This window comes from Actinia tenebrosa, unplaced genomic scaffold, assembly GCF_029948245.1.
Source record: "Actinia tenebrosa isolate PJP-AT-01 unplaced genomic scaffold, QUT_ActTen_1.0 PGA_scaffold2__45_contigs__length_23673736, whole genome shotgun sequence".
NCBI classification, from domain to species: domain Eukaryota; kingdom Metazoa; phylum Cnidaria; class Anthozoa; order Actiniaria; family Actiniidae; genus Actinia; species Actinia tenebrosa.
In genome coordinates this window covers 11741494-11757362 of record NW_028292579.1, presented here as the reverse complement: position 1 = coordinate 11757362, position 15869 = coordinate 11741494, and the positions used below count along the sequence as shown (strand labels likewise).

At 41.8% G+C, this 15869-nt stretch overlaps 1 protein-coding gene across 1 annotated transcript in view; it reads left to right on the top strand.

Annotated features, from left to right (window-relative positions):
- Positions 1-111: 111 nt before the first annotated feature.
- The window catches only part of LOC116293108 (sodium/hydrogen exchanger 8), a 29248-nt gene continuing 13490 nt past the window's right edge, over positions 112-15869 (top strand). Inside the window, exons 1-5 of the mRNA XM_031700505.2 lie at positions 112-345; positions 423-568; positions 2603-2683; positions 3161-3219; positions 4053-4124. Coding sequence (XP_031556365.2) covers positions 209-345; positions 423-568; positions 2603-2683; positions 3161-3219; positions 4053-4124 — 495 coding nt within the window. The 5' untranslated portion in view covers positions 112-208. The remainder of the gene's footprint in view (positions 346-422; positions 569-2602; positions 2684-3160; positions 3220-4052; positions 4125-15869) is intronic.

The following is a 15869-nucleotide window of genomic DNA, read 5'->3' as shown; positions in this document are numbered from 1 at the left end:
GGAGCCTCGAGCAGGCGAACAAATCCCGAGGGTGTCCGGAAATATTCCGAAATATATTCGTGGCATATCCGGATGCTCAGACGCATGCGTCACGACACCAAAGTAGTTGATATTCCAAGTATGACGAGACTGAGATGTTGAAGGTGTTTTCAAAACACTTCATGGCAAGCTTTCCGGTTCAAGAACAACCATTATTCCTTTTCTAAAGATGAAGAAGTCTTGGCAGGGGATTTTGGCGCTTTGTTTCGTGATATTTTTAAGAAGTTCGGCCACAGACGATGGAAACAACGTCCCTACAAGTTCGCCTACAGTTGCTCCGAACACCCGAAACAACTCGTCACAGACGTAAGCAAACGTCTTAAATTTATTTGTCATTTTATTATATGGTGGGTAATCATATTTTCTTTATTTCTTAAACAAAGGAATGTGACTACCCCTTCGGTAAATATAACTACTACTCCTCTACCAACGAAGCCACCGTCTACGGAACCTCCAGAGGAGAAAGTTGAGCCACCTGAGGTTGAACAGCACAGTTCATTGACGATATTTTTTATTCTTCTTGTCATTGGTAAGCATTTTTATTAATTCCCATATTTTGACTGAAGTGAAATAATTCCTTGAGACTGACGTACTAAATCTTTTTTCAAAGAATAACCTGTTTAGCAAATTTTACTTGCACAAAATTGAATAAGAGTTGATGACGAGAAAATAAAGTGGAAAACACCTTATAGAAGTTTACTGTCACTTTTACTATTTTTGACGCAATAAAATACTCAGATTTTTTTTTTAAAAATTCTTTAATTTTAACTTAATTGTCTGATTTAAACTCAAAATGTCTTAAAATTTCTCAATCAATCGTTGAGCATTTAGAAACGCTTATTATTACTTCCACAAATATAGAATTTCGGACCTGCTTCTAAATTAGAAAATATAGTATGTGATTCAAAAATTGCTAACCAGAAATTTTTAGCAAATGATAACATTTTTGGTAAACTGGAATACTCTTTTTTTATTCCCAAATTATATTGATAATAGACTAAAATTAAAGATAGTAGCAATAATAAAAATGTTTTGTTATTATGTATTGTAATGCTAATGAGAGAGTTAAAAATTTTTGTAGAAGTAATTTTAGAAATATTTTTTTTAAATGGTACAGTTTTAATTCATCTCTACACGCACCTGTGGATTATATTATTTGCACTGTTCTCAAGCTGTCTGCCTTGAATTTGTCTGCAATATATTGCTATTACATTTTATATTTGTTTAAGCATGATCAATAATACAATATTCCAGGGTTTGATAGAATTGGCTGTATAGAAATAGAATGGTTTGAGCATTTATATATTGATAGGTGATATTTAAAAAATAGTGTGGTTTTAATTCATCTCTGAAATTAATATATTATTTGCAGGGGTTTCAAGCTGTCTGCCTTAAATTTGTCCCCAATATATTGCTATTATATTGCTAATATATTGCTATTGTATATGTCTAAGCAAGATCAATACATATATAATATTCAAACATTTCAATAATAAAGTTACTTAAAAATACTTAAGCTTTCATCACTTTCTGCTTTTTTGATTATTTTTGATTGACGGCAGCAAAAAGAAACATTTCAGAGTGTAGCTTGCAACTACCGAGTTCGCAGAATATGGAAAATGGAAGTAACAGTGTAACAGTTTCAGTATTACCAAGGTTTTATTAGCTTTGATGAAGCATTTTGCAATTAAGATGGAAACATATCATTTAACTTTGTAACAAGGTGTATTAGTACTGATAGATCTGTTTATGACATATTATGTAAAATCAAATTTTATCCCTTTTTGAAAATTTTCACATTTTCATTCTAATTAATTATGAATATTTACAAGTTGAATAAAAAGTGAAAATGAAAAGTCTCTAATTGAATGAAAAATATTCTTTTGGGCCCGTGACTTAGTAATAAAAAGAATAACAAGAACTTTGGATATCATTGCATGGTATACTGTATAGAGGTTATCAGTCGGCTAAGCATCTGATACGGCTGTGTATTTATACGAGTCACAGAGTATTTTAGTGAGACTTTAGGCGAGCCATAATACAAGTGACAAGTAAAAATGAAAAGCTGTATCAGATGCTTGTTTATCATTTAATTCTGCAAAGAAATGCTCAAACTCTCTCTAAACCCTATTGTACCCAGCGCGAGCAAATAGGAAGTGCTGATACGGCCTCATATCAGGCATGGTCTTTTTCCATATCATGGTCTTTTTCCATACATGTATCTGTTATTGAAGTTTTTAATGATTAATTATACACTATATTTACTATAAAATGTGTATTTTGTTTAAAACTTACAGAATATATTTTCATAAAAATATCTTTTTAAAACTGTTTTGATTTCAAATTCTTCAACCCGGAAGTCATTGATATGGTGAATGATTATTCTTTTATTAGTAGTTTTTCCTGGTTTTTCCTCAAATATTTGGCTGAATAATACATAGCAGTCAACCCATAAAATCCAATATATTCCTGGTTCCCTCTATTACTGACATTATTATTTATATTTCTCAGGATATCAAAAGGATTTCTAAATTTTGATCTAATCTTATTTTTGATATTATAGCATTATGCATCCTCGTCATCCATTTCTTAATCAAGACAAAGTTCCATTATTTACCAGAGAGTGTTGCAGTGGTTTTCTTAGGTAAGATATGTTTTTTTCCTTGCTAGCCTATATCCTCCTTTCATTTTTTTAATAAATTGAGTTTCTACACTGAAATGGAATATGGCGAACAGGGCTTAAAATAATGGCCGATCAGTCGGCTGTCATGATCACGTTATACGTCGTATGTATTTCTGACTAAATATTACTGGTCAAAATGAACAGCAAGGCAACGATTTGACCCCAGTCCCAGTTCAGATGTCAGATGTCCAGCTGTTATTTTAAGCCCTGGCGACCAATTTGAAATACTGTTGTTCTGCACAGACTAGCGACTGACTAGCTTCGGGTTCAGATGGAAACACAAAAGTGTTTTCACGTTTAGGGAAGCTAGTCAGTTCAGAACAATAGTATTCGAAATGGTCACAATATTTTGATTCAGAGTTATACTTTTCAAAAATTGACAAGGAAACAAAATGAACTTCATATTAATATTCGATTTTGAAATGTTGCTGTTTCTAGGTGCATTGATAGGGCTTGTTATAAAGGCCTTGCAGCATTTTGCATTAGGGGATTGGCAGGTATGTATCAAATGTTCTGTTGAATGTAGCTGTTATCTGGTGCTTCTCTGCTGGCTGGGATATTCTTAGAACGTCTTTACAGGATGTCAAGGGAAGGGGTTACCAATTTAGTAGGCAGTCATTTGTACTCTCCTATTGGACCTATGTATCTTACCATTGACCATTTGTCCCCTCCCATTTGCCATTTGTCAATTCCCATTGTCTTTGTCTTCTTTATGCCATTCCTACTTGTCCCATATCATTGACCATTTTCTATTTTCATTGCCCCTTTTTATAAATAATAACCAATTTAATTGCATTATAGTGTGAAAGGAGATATAAGAGGTTAAAACCTATTGAGAATATCTCCTAAGATCAAATCTGAATTTAGAAATTGATTTTTGTGGAGAGAGGAAAACCTAAAAACCTGAAGAAAAACCCTCAAAGCAAGGGATAGAATAAACAACAAACTAAACTCATACATGGGATTGAGACTGGGAATCAAACCTGTGCTGCGGTATTGAGCAGCGAATGTTTTCACTGCTATGCCATCCATGCTACCTTTTATCCCATCCCATTGCCACTCTTTCCCATCCTATTATTTCTTTGTCCTATTCCATTGTCCCTAGTCTCATCCCATTGGACATTTTTCCATTCTGATTTGCCATTTAGTTATAACACTGTATCCCTTTGGCCCTTTGTAATGCCAAGCTAACCCACTATGCTGTAAGAAACTCAATTAGTTCAATTAAAGGTAGAAGGTAGAAAGGATATTATAACTTGATGTGCAAATAAACTGTACACCTTATACACACCCAAAAAACTTGTTCCTACACTGTCTTTGTTTATTTCAGAGAGAGGAGCATTTCAACCCTACTGCATTCTTCTTAATTTTACTTCCTCCTATTATATTTGAGTCTGGTTACAGTAGTATAGGGAATGGGGGTTCCAGCGCAATCTCAACACGGGCAAGACCCGTGTCAAAAATCCACCTACGGACAATCCCCACTCCAAGTGTGGTTGGGGGCAACAGCGCAAATATGTTAGTCTATATATGGAGTGCGAAGAATGTAAAGAGTTTGCTTATGATTTCTGTGTAAAGTGCTTGAAACCCAAGTTTGTTACCCCACCACCAAATAAGTATATTTGTTGTGGTAAGAAAATGCAAATAGAAGACGACACGTCAGCACAGTGTTACGAGTGCGGTAAAAATATTCGTAATGCCGTGCCTTGTGCTACCAGGGAACAATATTATTCCAACGGAGGTCGTAAGAAGACGCCATACAAAAGAATAAAATACTTCAGAGACTGGATGAGTCACATTCAAGGTCATCGGCCGGTATATTTAGACGACGAAGTAATGGAAAGAATTATGAACCATTTAGAAGAGCCAACCCCGCAAAGTCTACGGAAAACGCTGAAAAAATTAAAACTAGGGAAATATTACAAAGCTATTCCCTATCTTTTGTCTGAAATTACCGGTAAGTCTATTCCCGAGGTTTCTGATATGACAAAAGCCGAGTGGATGTTTTGTCGGCTGGATAAGGATATTCCTTATTACCCTGACGTAATTTACGAAATATTTTACAAAATTGACCCCAACCACCCCCTGTTAGGATGGATTCCGAGGCGACAATAACATATTACGTGTATTTATATTACGCGTAATAATTTGCCAAATAAGGTTATGTAAATAATTCATATTACGCGTAATAATTCGCCAAATAATTCGTATTACGCGTAATAATTCGCCAAATAATTCGTATTACGCGTAATAATTCACTGAATTTATATTACGCGTAATAATTCGCTAAATGATTCATATTACGCGTAATAATTCGCCAAATAATTCGTATTACGCGTAATAATTCACTGAAATTATATTACGCGTAATAATTCGCTAAATAATTCATCGTATGAATTACGCGTAATTTCCAGACTGTCGTTCGATATGTAAACGAAATCCTGTCACGCTCTTTTCAAAGTAAATATTTACTGAGCAAGCTTTCTTTGAAGCTCTTCTTTTGCCTCCTGGTAGATCTTTTTGCGAGATTCCTCGGAAAGATCTTTTACGACTGTTTTTTTATTCCTTATGTCCGACTTTAATTTCTCATACTTTTCCTCTTCAGCTAAGATAAGCGAGAATTCTACGTCGTCTATCTTTCTGTCACGCAAAGCCTTTGAGACGAGGTCAGTGATAGTATTTACTTTAGCCCTTGACAGAGCTATTGTAGTGTCATGCTTGGATATTTTGCTTGACAACTGTTTCATAATACCCGTAGCAACAGCAGAAATAATACCACAAGCTGCCCCAACGCCGGCCAAAGGAACTCCAACAATTATTCCCGGTCCAGTAAGCGAAGTAGCAACGCCGGAGCCCGTTAACACAACAGATATGGATCCTGAAGTTATCGCAATCTTATGTAGCGTACTCCGGGCTCTGACGTATTTCTTCCTAACTTTTTCATAGTGTTTTGTCTGCCCTTCCAAGTAAGCCAGGATTAGATTTGCCTTATTCAAGCGGAAGTTCTCGGCGTTTAATTCGTTAGGCCCCTCCCTAGGTAAATCAGGATAAAGCGGAGGTGCTGATGGTATAACATCCATTATATACTAATGTACGACGCTTTTGGAAATAACATAGAGGAGCAACCACATAACAGCCACTGGAATTGGGAAGCATTTAAGAAATTGTATCCCAAAGCAGTAACCTCGAAGTTTGAAAGCAGATCTGACGGGATTTACTTCAAAGAGTACAATGACTTAGTTTACAGCAATAAGGATTTGGAAGAGGGATTGGAAAAATTACACCCAAAAACACCCGTTCATAAGCCCGTTTATAAAGCACCTAATTTTCCTAGAAACTTATTGTTAACCACGGAAGATTACCCATTTTACGATGCTGAAGGTGGTGTAAACAACTTTGAAAAATTGGTAACGCATCTAGAGATTTTAGTGGGTAAGCAATCATTTGACGTAGTAGTAAGAAATATCTTTAAAGAGACGATGTTGAAGCATACGTCAGGTAAAGAGGCCAGGGAATGGTTAGCAGGACCCAACATGCGGTATTGGTCACAGCAGTTAAACTTTGCTATTTGGGCTGCCACTAAAGGTTGTGGTGTTGCCGCGGACATGTTTCACATTCCAATTATGCAGTTTCACGTTGCCTTTACGGTAAGGAGGTTGTTGAAGGAGCTTAACGCACCCCTACCAGGAGATGGAGCATTTAATCCAATGAATAACCGATATGACGCCGCAGCCCTGGAAAGGTTAATTAATGAGTTCAAACCACAGCAAGAAGACTTTCGTTATAAGGAGGGTAAGACGCATGGACTAGGCATAGTTTATGTTTGGGGCGTCAATGGTGAGAAGCCAGCCGACTACGGACATCAGGAATACCCAAGTAATGAGTTAGAGTTTAGCGATATGGGTGGTGATAAGGGTAATAATTCATTAATTACTAGAATTCAAACAAACTACCCCGGCACTTGGGATCCATTTGTGTTAATGAAAGGAAAAGGTTTAAGGAACCTAGCCAGGATTAACCGTAGCATTGAAGCATTCGTGTACTGCATCCTGGGAGCGCAGGTAAATACCCGCAACCCCATTGTTGGATCCCAAGGCGCTTCACAGGAAACGCAACAAGAATTCCTAACTTTATTTGAGTCTGCAATAATAGAAAATGACATATCTAAATCGGTGCAGAGATATCAATTAGCGGTGCAGCAGTCTAAAGTGCGACTGGATTACGCTTTGTCGCCTGGTTGTTGGTTAATGCCAAGTAATTTAGTTATTAACACCAATTCCGTTGTGGGTTATAACAACAAGCTGCAGCGAGCTACTAAGGATATGAAGTTTGGGGTGAACGACGTGAACTCTGACACTCTTAGGAACATTCCTCACTTCGTAGAGAAGCCAAAAAAGTCACACGAAGCGAAGCCACTCGTAGTTAAGAAACCATCGAAGAAGGCCCATGTTATGCCTACGATACCTGAGGAATACGACCATAACTTACTAAAAGCCGGCTTAGCAGTCGCGGGTGTTGGTCTGAGCTATTATATATGGCGATGAACAACCCCTACGTAGCTGGAGTAGATTGTGTCTATACGACTTACACAGGTGAGAAAAAATACACCCAAGCATCTTGGGTTGATGTCACGGGCATGTCCGTGAATTTGAATTACTCAGGAAAGAAATTGATCCTTTGCAGTATTTGCATTGGTGCGACCGGCCATGCCAACGTGGGCTTTAGGTTCCTGGATGAGAATGGCATACTGCAGCCTATGCGCGCGAAGACGAACAACAGGGAGCCTACGCATTTCTCAGTAGAGCCGCCACCGAATAGCCCTGAGAATCTTACGACTTGGACTTTTCATATGGTCACTAACTGTCACGGGAAGGTAAAGCTACAAATAAGAGTAGACGACTCGGGGAGTGTTTGCGTGAATAGCATAGAAAATCAAAGAGATGCGGCCTATAACCATTTAACCATTAGCACTTTGACAGTGCTTAGTCTTTAAATATATGAATCCACATCAGAGGGAAACCCACCATGTTTATTACTTAACAGATAAGACTCTTGAGCATCGCGGCTGGCGTGATATTGGAATGTGGGTTGAAGTTGGAGGTCTTGCACTGATCATTTGTAGTATTAACTTTTCCCCAGCGTATCAATCTAATATAGGACTTAGATTGATAGATGAGAATAATGAGCCTTTGGCGCCCTTTAGGATATCGGCTAATAATCGAGAGCCTTCTCATTTCTCGGCGCAACCATATCGATATAGTGCCGAGGCGTTTTACGTGTTGACGTTTCAAATGGTGGTTAATTGTGAGTACGCTAAGCTACAACTTTTCCCAGATAGTAGGCTTAGCATCCGCACGGTTTTCATAAATAGTTTAGCTAACGACCCCAATGAAACTTGGAATCATAAAACCATTTCTACTATAACAGCCATACCACTAGTTCCGCATTATCAAGGCGGCGCGAATACTATCTTTACTTATCCCCAGTCGAGGACGCCTCGGATACCCGACGACGATAAGCCACCAGTAATACACAAGGATAAGATTAACCCTTCATCTTCTTCAGGAGGACCACCCCAATAGCGACGACCAAGATCCAGATGTTATTCCCTACAAACTTCAACAGTTCTCCGCTGGCCTTCAGCGCCAAGGAAACGACCGAACCCAGCAGCCCAGGCAAGCCGGCTGCCATCTTTTTTCCCAAGTCCGTTAGTCCATTGCCTAATTTCTTTACGCCCGCGCCCGTAGCCTTAAGCGCGGATAGGATGACTCCTACTACGGTGCTAATAGCGACCGCAAATGCCAGCGGAATACCATACTTCACCAGAGCTCTTTTTACCTTTTCCTTGGTGGTAAGCCCCAATTCTCTTTCCAGGTTTTCCTTTTGCGCCTGTAATTCCGCAAGGCGTACCTCGAGGGCCTCCACTTCCTTTTGAGCTGCTTCCCTTTCCTCTTCGGGATGGGTTTGGTCGTTGATTATTTCCTGCTGCCGCTCTATTTGCCCCTCCAGGTCTTCAATAGCCTGATCTCTTTGCCGGATTTGTTCTTCCTTAGTGTTAATTTCGGTAACCAACTGCCGCCGTTCCTCTAAAGAGCCGGCTATGGTGATATGCAAGTTTTTAGCTTCTTCCTTGCTCATATCCAGGTCTTTTAGAGCAAGATTGAAGGCGTGTCGGGCTTGGTCTCTTTCGTCTAAAGCCGTTTCAGCTTCTCGCTTGAGTTGCAGTATGACTTCGTCCTTGACCTCGATTTCTTTCTTTTGAGCATCGAGAAGTAGTCGGTTTTGTCTTTCGTACTCTGTTTCCCTTTCCTTCAACGTTTTTTGCAGTTCGATAGCGCGTTTTTCTAGCGCAATCCTTTCATTCAATGCTTCCATACCTTCTAACATGCTTCGGGCGGCCTCTTGAAAGCCCCTTAATCTTGCCACGTTAACCTTGATCGAGCCATTTTCGTCAAAAAGGAGCTGTGGTTTCGTCCAGCGGTCTTTGTCGGGTTGTCTCAGGTCTCTGACGCTTATGAGGACTTTGTTTCCTTTTTCTGTGAGTCTTATCGCGTCAGTGTCAATGTGGGGATGACGCATCCTTAACTCTTGCGTTGCCCACTCTACAGTTTCCCGCGCGGCTGCCTCAGGCTGCTCTATGTTTTGAAGCTCCAAGTACTCAGGGACGGGGCTGCCGTGGTTTTTCGATTGCCACATGCGATTCAAGGCGGCCTTGAAGCTTTTCCATCTATTACCATACTTGTTTTCTAGAGCCATATCGTAGATCAGGGGGTCGGTTTCCGCGCCTTTAGTCCATGCGTCGTATTCTTCGTCGTTAATATCGACTTGACCTTCTTCGGTGGTGGGGTCAAAATCCGTTCCTTCTACTTCCATTATATATGATAAGCTCAAAGTTAAACCCCAACGTATTACCTAAGCAGGTTGGCGGACTGAAAGCAGAACGCACCTTTCACCGTGTCACATTCACCCCCAGCAGCGCTAAGCCAGGGGAAACCCTGTACGTAGGCGTGCCCCGCCTAACGGATAACCTAGTCTTAGTTCCTGGAACCCTGGCGCTAAGGTTTGACCTAGCAATACAACCAAGCACTGCGGACGCGCGTCACGTTGTCAACGACCTTGGCCGCAACATTGTCTCAAAGATGCGGGTGAAGTTCGCAGGGGAATCCCTCTTGGACTTAAATAGGTACGATCTGTATACCACGTACAAAGACTTATGGTTGACTGCATTTGACCGCGCGCAAAGGATAGAGCAGGGAATCGCCAGCGAAGCCATACGCAAGGTAAGAAGCGCAACCGACAGCGCCTCGGGAGAAGACGAAATAAAGACGGCTTATGGTACTAAATATGTCGTTCCTTTGGACTTTGAAGTTATTACGAACCACGGTGCATACTACCCAAGGCAGCTAAGCGAGCTGCAGTTCGAAGTGACCCTAGCAGATACTACGAACATCCTGCAAGGAAAAGATGTAAGTTCCTCAGCCGTCCACCCATACTCCGTTACTAACTTAGAGCTGCAGTATGAAACGGTATACAGCGAAGACTTAGCACGTAGCGCCGGTATGGAATACAGCTCCGGCAAGGCTTTTCTTTACGACCACGTTGTGATGTATAAGACGTTCAGCTTTACAAATAATCTCGAAGAGGTCATCAACCAAAGCATTAACCTTCCCAGGCGCAGCCTTACAGGGATAATGTTGCTGTTCGCAAAGACATACACGGCAGGATTGCGTGACTCTGAGGCGTTCTTTAATCCTAACATCACTAACGTAGGCGTTAGCATTAACGGAGTGCCTAATAAGGTTTACTCACAAGGGATAAAGCCCGAGGACATGTACCGGGAAGTCGCGCGTAAGTTTGGTGACCAAATTGGCCCAAAGGAATTCTTTAAGGATAAGTACGCGCTGTGGATCGACATGCGTACAACGAACGACGAAGACCTACATGGACAGGGTTTACGCCTGATAAATACCCAGGACGGCATTACGTTGGAGATCAAGCGCTCCAAACATGCCAGCGACACTACTAAGATCAACGCATATATCTTCGTAGTCTCAGACGCGCAACTGAGTGTAGAAATGAATCAGCTAAAAAGCGTTGCCTACTAGGCTCGCGTTCCTTGAGCCAAGCGAAAGGATAAAAAATATTCCTTACGTATAATATGCTCCGCGTATTCGAAAACAACGAAACTAAACTGCAATGCATAGTGCAAGGCGATAAGCTGTACTTTAAAGCAAAGGAGGTAGCAAAGGCATTAGGTTACGCAGACACCAAAGATGCTATTAAAGTTCACGTGCGAGATAAGCATAAGAAGAGGCTTAGCGAGTTGGAGGTGAATCGCCTCCCTTCTGGTTCACACCCACAATCCCTGTACGTGACGGAATCTGGTTTGTATCAGTTAATATTTAGCTCCAAGCTACCGACAGCAGAGGCGTTCCAAGATTGGGTCTTCGAGGATGTCCTACCAACGTTAAGGAAGACAGGAAAGTACTCTCTGGATGGTCCAAACAAGTTAGTCTTCAAGATCGAGAATGAGTTTGACCTGCACAAGAAAGTCGTAGATTACATGCGTCGGTTTCACCCTACGCTGTTATTAGCACCTGGACTCGGGGAATTGCAGGATACCACCAGTAAAAGGATAACGTGCTGGCAAAAGGGCTACCAGGCAGGTCAACCCGACATCCTAATTCTTAACTCCCATAAGAAATACGATGGGCTATGTCTGGAACTGAAGACGCCAAAGGGTAACGGCGTATTGTCCGACAAACAAAAAGCGGTATTGGCGCAATATGAATTAAATGGTTACTTAACGATGGTAAGCAACGATTACGATCTGATCTGCAGGGAAATCGGCCGTTACGTCGACGGCATTCGCATACCTTGTCCTGGCTGCGTTAAGGCTTTCAAGTCACAGGAGGCGCTACGAACGCACCAAAAAATATTTCATAGATATAATGATTGTCGAACAAACTCACTGGCGTGAATTGATACCAGGTATCGCATACAAAATAAAAAATTACGTTGTCTTCGAGGACATCAACCGCTTAAGGTTAGTCCTGGAAGACGGTGGTCAAGAGTACAGTCTATGGGCTCCTGACTGCGTACGGTACGTACTGCAAGGTGAAGAGTACACTCACATACGTAGCTATGGTAAAGCCAACGGTCGATGGAAGTTCGACGTTGAAAGAACGGTGGCGGCTAATCCATTGTGCGATTAATCGTCCTTGTGGGCTTCGAGGTATTGGTCTGCTACGTCGGACCTTATTTTTTCTGGCATTAGATCGATCGATATCGTAATCAAGGCTCCTCCTGCGAATGCTGCGACGTAAGGTAACATCCTATATTAGACCATTCTTTTCGTATCGCAAGGTAGTGGTCTAAGGGCTTGGGGCCGTCGTACAGGCAATACCAAATATGTTGTCCGCTGCGTTGACAACCGCATTTGTCACAGATACCATCCCAGTGTTCCCTATTCTCCCACCTTACCCCTTCGTAGTCGTCGAAGCATACGAAGACTTGGTCTATTTCCTTCTTACGCCGCGTAAGTTCCCGGCTGGTTTCAAGGGGGCAACATCGCTCTGCTAAGTCTCCGTGGTTCTCGCAGACTACTTCTTCAAGGTGGTAACGTCGGCAGCGGTATTTATGCCAGTTTTCTTCAAAGAGGGGTTCATCGCATCGGCGGCAATGGCCTTTAAGGCAGACTCTATGATCGCGGTGATATCGTAGGGCCTGTACAGTGGACAATTCCTTACCGCAGTCACCGCAAACAGTGCTGATGGTCTTCTGACAGACTTTCTTGGAAAGATGGTATTGCAGTCGCTGCTTGCTACTAAAAGCTCTATCGCATTGCATGCACTTCATTATATACACCTTATTTTTTATTGTTAAATTGTTAAACCCTGTAAGAGGGTTTTAGGATAGGGTCTATTATTTCTTGTTATTTTGTTAAGCCCCCATTAAAAGATGAGGTATCATTCTTTCTCATATTTGAAACCAGCAAAAAGATAATCATGTTAACCATTCTTCGATTTAACAAAATAACAATAAAAAATAGGTCCTTACTTGAGGCCTCTTTGCAGCATTTAACAAAATAACAATAAAAAATAGGTCCTTACTTGAGACCTCTTTGCAGCATTTAACAAAATAACGATAAAAAAAGAAAGACCTATGCTAATTCCCCTTGCCGGGGCTTAGTAAGATCTTCTTTGCGACCTCTTACTCTTCTCGAGCGTCGTCTAAAGTCCTTTGTGCTTTAGTATCCGCGGGACACCAATGTCCAACGAAGTCTTCTTCAGAGAATACCTTATTACAGTGACGGCAGGTGTATTTTTTACACGGTTTGGGTATCGGTTTTTTGGGAGGGATTATGCAGTCAGCAGGTAGTTCGCACGTAATGCAGTCCATATATCTATGGGGGATATCGAATGAAGTCCTTAATGGACTCCTTAGCCCACGTAGCCATCGTCAACAAGGCACCAAACCGTTCCGCGCGCTTCAGACCACACATTTCATCATACAATTCCTGTACGCGCTCTTTTAACCGGGCTATCTCCTCCCTTTGCATTTCTATGGTATCTCTTTTATCTTTTGCGTCGGCGGCAATCCTTCTTACTGCTTCCACTGGGTCCATCTATATATGAACCCAGATCACATGCCTTGTAACGTTCTGATAGTAGGACCCACCGGCTGCGGAAAGACCCAGTTCATCGTGGAGCAGCTATTAGGACCCTTTAGATACCGCTTCGACTACATAGTACTATTATGCCCCACCTACGTGAATAACCGCACCTGGGAAGGCATAGGAGTGAAAGATGACGACTTCTTCGTAGATATCTTAGATCCTAACGAGTTATCCAGCCATCTTAAGTTCTGGCACAAACAATTCCCTAAAGATACGCAGACTTTACTCATACTGGATGACATTGCCTGTGGGGACGACGTAAAAAAGCGCACCTCTGAATTAGTGAAGCTCGCCTTCAGCGGCAGACATGACAACATTAGCGTTTGGTTGCTTTCCCAGCAGCTTACCAGCGTCTCTAAGCCCTTTAGGGAAAACATAGGCTCTCTCGTAGTATTTTATACTCCGAGCAAGTCTGACCTGGAAACCATTTTAAGCGACTACGGCGGTGAGATAAGCAAGGAACAGCTGCACGAATACATGCGGCATTTAAAAACGCACCAACATTCCAAGATGATCTTCTCTTTGAGGTTTCCGTACGAGGTTGGAATCTATGATTCCTAATGTATATGGAGATTGAGCAGCTCTTAGATGAAGTCCCCACGCAGTTAGACGAAAGTAACCTCAAGGAACAACTTAACATCCTTGTGTCATCTGGGAAGTGCAAAGAAATGATAGGCAAGGAACTTACCCATGAGCAGGTTAATAAGTTGTCAGAAGAGGAGGTTAAGAAGTTCCATAAGAGGTACGAGGCTGCCCTTGCAAGTAAGACCACGGACGCCGTAGCAGACTCCGCTATCCGACTTGCAACTAAGTTGCTTGGACTTGCACTGCCCATAGACGACGTGGAGCAACTACGGAAGGACATAAGCGAGGACTATGTCATTGCCCAAGAACTTAAGATAACCTGCGGGTGGTTGTCTTTGAAGTGCGGTAAGTTAATGGCAGTAGCCTCTGCGGCTTTGCACGTAGCTCAGCACGTCGACTTGAAGGAGGTGCTAGGTTCCTTTGGAACATCTTGGAAGGACTTCAAGAAGGACAGAGAAGTCAAAAAGGTCTTCCAGGCGGCACTTGCTGAGGTACCTGATCAAGTCACCTCAAGTACCTAGTCAAGTCGTTGTCAAGTCACCTCAAGTACTTAGTCAAGTCGTCCTTAAGTCATTCTCAAGTACTTAATCAAGTCGCCTCAAGTACTTAGTCAAGTCGTTGTCAAGTCACCTCAAGTACTTAGTCAAGTCGTCCTTAAGTCATTCTCAAGTACTTAGTCAAGTCGTCCTTAAGTCATTCTCAAGTACTTAGTCAAGTCGTTGTCAAGTCATTGCCAAGTCATTGTCAAGTCGTCATCAAGTTACTTGTCAAGTCCTTCAAGTCCCTTAGTATAAGATGAGTGGTACCGAAGAACAACCTCAGGAGGAGCAGAAGATTACCAAGCCTAAATCTGCAGGCAGAGTTGCCGCGGGAAAGAAGCTCGCGGAGATGAATAAGAAGAACAAAGCAAAGAAGGTGGAAAAGGTGGAGGACGAAAAGGAATCCTCCATTAATCCTGGGTACGTCATTGGTGCGTTAGGAATTGTTATAGCAGCGGGCAGCCTTTACTTACAATGGTGGAATATGAAGCCAGAAGTAAAGTGGGAGGCCGTGCATGTGCCGCCAACATATCACGCACCTGTAGAGACGAAAAAGAGTAAGATTCCTGAAATGGAGTAGATTTATCACCCGTGGCGACCTAGATTTTCCTTCTCGCTTTGTAATATAATGTCGACCGCGTTGTTGAAAACTGTTGAAGAAGCAGCTATCATTACTTCTATTGTTGCGGGTATTGGTTGGGTAGGTAAGAAAGTGCTCAAAGAAGACTTTACTGAAGACCCAAGCAAGAGCTTCGCTAATTTTGCTAAGATGACCGCTGCCGTTGGCGGGGCTATCATGGTAAAGGATTACCTACGGAAGGAAAAGTACCTACCTAATGTATAATGGTTAGCTTAGTCGCAGGTGGAGTCATTGCAGCTTTAGCATTTACAGGGGCTAATTATGGTGGTCAATATTTGGATAGATTAGTTAGAGGCGACAAAAGCGGTGCCGCCGAAAGAAAAAGGCACGACTTAGCGCTGGAGAAATATCAGCGGGACGTGGCGGCTTGGAATAAAAAAAGACAAGCCTACAGGGATTGGTTGGATAAGAATTACCAAGACAAAATGCAGGCGGATAAGAACTTCGAAAACACAGACTACGCCTTCAAACTTTATTCGCAGGCGCACCCCACAGTGGTGTTAAAGAAGCCTGACTTTAAGAATTACTACCAGCCTTCTAAGAAACAAAAAAATAGTGAGTTGGTCTTCGTAGGAGTTGCAGGGCTGGCGGGAGGCGTGGCCTTGGCGTATCTAATATAATGATCGTCTTTTTGGAAAGCGACAAGAATGACTTTACCACTTATCTGAATCCTCCCATCCGCGCGGAAAGGGTTCGGTTGGTTAG